This window comes from Phoca vitulina, unplaced genomic scaffold, assembly GCF_004348235.1.
Source record: "Phoca vitulina isolate PV1807 unplaced genomic scaffold, GSC_HSeal_1.0 scaffold5, whole genome shotgun sequence".
NCBI lineage: Eukaryota > Metazoa > Chordata > Mammalia > Carnivora > Phocidae > Phoca > Phoca vitulina.
This window is the reverse complement of record NW_022589708.1, coordinates 37,049,894-37,056,388: the sequence shown is the minus strand read 5'-3', so window position 1 is coordinate 37,056,388 and position 6,495 is coordinate 37,049,894. Positions and strand designations below refer to the sequence as shown.

The following is a 6,495-nucleotide window of genomic DNA, read 5'->3' as shown; positions in this document are numbered from 1 at the left end:
AATTTTTTTATTAACATATTAATGTTTTATTTTCAATGAATATCTTTAATTCATTAAGGATCAATTTGGCATATGATGTGAAGTGTGGATTTATGTTTGCTTTTCTTCCAATAGAAAGTTATACATGCCAATTTCATTTGCAAACTAAAGCATCTCTTACTTGGAGACTTGTAAATATATATTAGGTTCCTGGGTATATCTGCCTTTATTTCTGGATGGTAAATCTGTTCCATTTATGTATGCTTGTATTAATTTGGCAACCTTTTACTTTGTGGCTTCAATTGCAGAATATGAGATTTGAAGAAACGCTAACACAAAACTCTCCTTTCTCAGATAATCCTTTTATTCATAAAATGATATTTTTCCTTTGTGGGATAACAGTTTCTTTCTAAAAAATATTTTACCTCACTGATTGTGAATTTCTTTCTTGACATACAGCATGTGTGACTTTTAGACTGTCCTACATGGTTATATAATCACTATTACATATATCAGTAAAAATAATAAAAACAATAGACCCACCAGAAATATAGATCCATTCAGAAAATTAACTCCAAGCAGAAAACCAGTCTGCTATTTTCACTGGTGACAGTTTTAATAGATTAATATTGATTTCTACCCAGTAAGTATGACTCAGGACTAAGATCAATAGGATTAAGGAACAACCACAATAATCAGAAACACTGATAATAGCAAAATATATATTCACCAGTTTTCCCACGCAGTGGTTTATTTAAAGAGCAAATGTAGGTAAAGTGTGAAGTTTAAGGAGCAAGGACAAAACTCTCATTAATAATATTACAATGACAAGTCTACAAGAACCTTTCTCTTAAGAAACTGAGTGTACTCTTCATAAAAGAACATCAGAAAGAAAATCTCATTTTAAGTAATTCTTTTAATGAAACATTTGGAAATATGTATGACATGCTTTTGTAAGTACAAAGATTAAGGTAGGAAGAGAGACACAATGAATCTTTGTACCACTGTAAATATTTCAGATATGTAATCTAAGAACACAGTATTTCTCAATGAAACTAGCACATTGGGATAACTTCCAGAATTTGGAACTAATTTGCATTCATAGCTTAAATAAAATGAATCTATTATGGATAGTATTTGTTATCTGCAAAGTAATATAAGACAAGATTATAAATGTATGGCTCATAGCAACAAATAAATGTAATCTCTGTGATGAATTCAAATATAAAAAACATAGAATATAATCAAAAGTAATACATTCTTTGATTCAGTGCATTTATCCCAATGTGTTTACCAAAAGTAAAATATAATCATTCTTAAAAGTTTTGTGCTAGTTTTAATCATTTTCTATTGACTACTTTGAGTAGTAATCAGTAAAAAGATGGACTATAACTATTGAAAGGAAGGGGGCTTTTATGAAAAGTAAGTAGGGTCAGTTAGGAATACTATGTCAAGTTGACAGCAAAAAATATACTGAGTGTTATTAATATCAAAGAGATGGAAAATTATAAAAAGAAAACCAAAAAATTAAAACAAAACCAAAACCCCTAAGCCTAGAAGTGGTATGCATGTTGATTTATTTGTAAATATCTTAAGTTGTTAATCTCACATAAATAATATGAAATTATAAAAGAAGATGGTGCTATATGGATGTGTTTTATTTATTTTCAATAAAAATAATAAATTTTGATAATTTATTTTAAAATTACTTAGGAACTCAAATCAATGTACCATGCACATACAAAAAGCTTTAGATTTTTTGATTAAACTTTCCAAATTACTTTTATTTAAACTGAATAAATTCTAGCTTTTTAAAAGTTTAAACCTATATAAAACTCAAAGCAATCTATTTTTCTACCTGAGATCAAAATGAGTTTCTTTTTTCCTATCTAAACATAATTCTGGGCATTGAGGGAAAACTGAATTGACATGCTATACTTTGTCAAACTTTTCCAAAAAAAATTAAGCCCTGCTTTAAAGACAAATTCTCATGTCATACATATATATTTATATATTTTTTTCTTCAAAGACCAATGATAAATTTATGAGGTTAACAGGTCTATAATGGGACTGGGATGCCATAAAATGAAAATAAAAAGGCATTCATTTATACAAAGCATTCTCGTATGGCACAAATATGAAATGAGATCAGAAAATCTATGTGTGTGTGTATATATATATATATATATATATATATATGAGTCATCAAGAGTTCAGAAATTAAGCTCACTTTAAGAAAACTCATTCTGTTTTTCACAGCAGGGGTTGCAAAGTCATCATATATGACAAAAATATTGTGTATAAAATCTCCGAAACTAAGCATTAGCATAAATTGGCAATAACGGTAACTTAAATTAAAAACTAAACCCAATTAGATATTTACTGTGCATCTGCAACGTTTGCTTTGTGGCCTGTGGGTTTTACTGAGGTCCAACCTCTTACCTCTTGCCTCTTCTTGTGCCTTGCCCTCCCCACCCCAGCTTCCTTTTTCATGACTGTCTTTGGTAATGCTTCCAGATCTTGAAAGCAAAAGAACCTGATAAAATCAATGAAGAGAATGAAAAACAACACTATATATGATGTATGAAAACCCACCTAAGAGTACGAACTGAGAAAGAAAATACTAGAAGAAAGGCAGAACAGCAATCTACTCTCCAAGGAAAGAGAGAACATAAACACATACAGAGGCAGGGCACCTGCACCCCAATGTGGATAGCAGTAATATCCACAATAGCCAAACTATGGAAAGAGCCCAAATGTCCATCAACAGATGAATGGATAAAGAAGATGTGGTATATATATACAAGAATATTATGCAGCCATCAAAAAACACAAAATCTTGCCATTTGCAATGATGTGGATAGAACTAGAGGGTATTATGCTACGCGAAATAAGTCAATCAGAGGAAGACAAGTATCATATGATCTCACTGATATGCGGACTTTAAAAAACAGAACAGGTAACAGGGGAAGGAAGGGAAAAAAAATAAGATGAAATCAGAGAGGGTGACAAACTGTAAGAGACTCTTAACTATAGGAAATAAACTAAGGGTTGCTGGAGGGGAAGGGGGCTGGTGGGATGGGGTAATTGGGTGATGGACATTAAGGAGGGCAGTTGATGGAAGGAGCACTGGGTATTATATGCAACTGATGAATCACTGAATTCTACTTCTGAAACTAATAATACACTATATGTTAATTAATCAAATTTTAATAAAATAAAATTAAAAAACAAACAAGGAATACATAGAAATATACAACATACCAAAAAACAACAACAACAACAACAACAAAACCCACGCTCCTAGCCCTTCTTCCATATTATCTCCCGATTAGAAGACTATGGAACCAAAATTTCAAACTCTGAAAAGGTAATAGTTGAAGGGTTAGCTAAGAAAGTGAGTAAATGATAAATAAGAAATGTAGCAGTCACTTAAGCTGTCAATGATTTTCTTTGCTCTGACACTGGTAATGTTAATATGATCCTTGCTGGTATCTGTCTTTTCTGGGATCTGGTCTGTTTGTTGATTTGGGGCCTCAATCTCATTGCCCATGTCCAGGGCCATTTTTTTTTTTTTTTTTTTAAGATTCCTAGAAGTCAGGTTCTCTTCCATTTCATCTTCTTCGGTAACACTGGCTATATATATATATATATATATATATTTAATATATATATATAAAATATTAAAATATAAAATATAAAATATATATATATAAAATATAAAATATATAAAATATAAAATATAAAATATTATATATAAAATATTAAATATATATATATATTTAATATTTTGTTTGTTTATTTGAGAGAGAGAGAGAGTGAGAGAGCATGAGCAGGGGAGAGGGGCAGAAGAAGAGGGAGAAGAAGACTCCTCGTTGAGCAGGGAGGCCGATGTGGGGCTCGATGCCAAGACCCTGGGATCATGACCTGAGCCCAAGGCAGATGCTTAATGACTGAGCCACCCAGGCGCCCCTGGCTATAGATTGAATGGATCTGCCATTGATGGCTTCTGTGGTTGCTTGCTGAGGCTGACCATTTGCCACATGGCCTGGCCGCTCAGATATTACATTGCTAGAAGAGTTGTCCATGCCATCTCTCTATGTTGCCTTATGAGTCTTACTGGCTTCAAACTTCTTTATCCTATTACATGGGCACACACAAAGGCCACAGAACTTATAGAGTTCTGCTAAAATTTTCTCTGCCTCTCTCATGTCTCTACATATTTGGTCCATGTCTTATTATATATGGTTTATTTGCACCCCTTATTCATCCAGCACAGTGTTAGTCTTGACTCTTACATCCTGAGACTCAATGGTTACACCCAGGATTCTCCTTGTATTTTCCAGAGACCCATCAGTAACCTGGTGAGCCCTCAGCTGAATTTCTTCCGATGACGGATGATTCATGATGAATTAAAACTCTTGATAGGCGCAGAAACTGAAATGTGGATATTAGTTCTGGAGCCTGGAAGTCTGAAATCAAGGTACCAGCACTGATCATGTTCTCGTGAGGATCTTCTCTCTGATTCAAAGCTATCATCTTCTGACTGCATCCTCACATGGTGGAAGGGCAAAAAGCCTTAGACTTTCATCAGAAAATTAGAGAATGGAGGTATACATAGTGTTCACATAAGCGAAAACAATAACATACATAACAAACAATACTAGAGTTTCAGTAGATAATCACAACAAAAGTGTATTTTTTAACTGAAGGTAGAGTGGATTAGAGGTCAGTGCGTCACTTCCATGCAATCATTCTAGTGTCCAGTTTCCTTCTATTAGCTGATTCCTTTACACCTTATGACCCCTGAGTCTTCTAAGAGTTTTGTGTTCTATCTGGCTGTCTGCAGAGCAAAGAGAACAAGATGAGCACTTCCTTCTTATCCACCTCAGCTGATACACATAACTTCCACACATTTCCATATGCAAGAGCTACCGCAAAGCCAGGGCCTTGTGAAATCTAGTTTGGTGGAGTGCTCTGAGGGAGGAAAAAAACTGGTATTAGCTGGCACCAGCAATCTTCAGCACAGTATATTAAATTTGTAATTTTTAATAATTCATCCAGACATTGGGGTATGCAATCAAAGGGAGACCAATCATAGCCTTTCTCCAGAAATTTTCTAAAATTCAGCTGGTATGGAGAAATCTATTCATATCAAGAGGTAACAAGAGAAATACATTACTTAAGAGTTGCTAGGACCTTCGTTTCTAGCATTATGGAAAAAGCTGGTTGAGAGAAAGTGGATAGCCTCTCTCCCCTTTCTCCAGGGTATTTACATTCATTTGTGCTTTATTTAATGAGTCCCAACTGTTTTTTCTTAGTGTGGGGGATGCAGCCGTGAATAAAACAGGATCTCTTCTTGGGGAGCCTGGGTGGCTCAGTGGATTAAGCTTCTGCCTTTGGCTCAGGTCATGATCCCAGGGTCCTGGGATCAGGCCCTACCTCGGGCTCCCTACTCAGTGGAGAGCCTGCTTCTTCCTCTCCCTCTGCCCCTCCCCCTGCCTTGTGCTCTCTCTCTCATTCTCTTTCTCTCTCAAATAAATACATAAAATATCTCTATAAAAAATAGGATCTCTTCTCTAATCTGGTTTATATTCTCATATGGGGGTACACAAAATAAATAAGTGTATAAATACATAAACAAGATAACATAACGGTAGAGTATAATGCATGTCAAAAAGAAATAAAGCAGAGTGAGGTGATTGAGAGTGACTTGATGGTGAGAATAATTTAGGTTGGACATTTAGAAAACAGATGTTTGAGTCAAGGTCTGAACAACATATAAAAATCAACTAAGGGAACGTCAGGAAGCAAACCATTCCAAAGGAAACAACTAATCCAAGACCAAAATTTGGGAGGATCTCAATGTATTCAAGAAGCATAAAGATAGTCTGTGTGCTGGAATTCAGGAAGGTAGGGAAATGAGAGTAGGATATATGTCCAAGAAGGTTAACATGTTTGAAATCTGTTTGACCTTAAGGTGAATCAAAGGCTATTGAGGAGATTTACATTAGGAGAGTAGAATGATCTGATTTTGTTTTATAAGGTCTCAGAGGTCACTGAATAAAGTAGGAGAAGGGAAACTAGTTAGAAAGCTATTTTAGTACTCCAGCCAACAAATAACGGTTCAGATGAGAAGTACGAGGAAAGCTTTTAAAAAAAGAAAGAAAGAAATTAAAGATTCAATAAATTCCTTTGTTGTCCTAAACCACTATGAATTAGGTTTTTATCTATTGCAACCAAAAGAGATTAACTAATCAAATAGTATCCAATTCTGTTGTGAAGTCAAGGAATATATTAAGTAAAAATGTCCATTGAATTTGGCAATAAACAGAACAAAGTCGATGTCAGTTGTGGATATGATATATTTATTTTAGCAAACCTATAAAACTATCCTTTGATATCCTTGTGAAAATGTTCAAAATATGAACTATAGTAGAATATAATCATTTATATAAAAAGTATCAAGATGGAAGTTAAATGAGGTCTCAGGTATTTCATTATATGGATAGCCTC

The 6,495-nt window shown here is 34.1% G+C and overlaps 1 protein-coding gene across 1 annotated transcript; it reads right to left on the bottom strand.

Moving 5' to 3' along the window:
• Positions 1-3,364: 3,364 nt before the first annotated feature.
• LOC116631399 (synaptosomal-associated protein 23-like) lies at positions 3,365-4,385 on the bottom strand. The gene is given in 2 exon segments (XM_032402535.1): positions 3,365-3,611; positions 4,111-4,385. Coding segments are annotated over 2 exon segments (522 nt in total).
• Between the last annotated feature and the right edge of the window lie 2,110 nt (positions 4,386-6,495).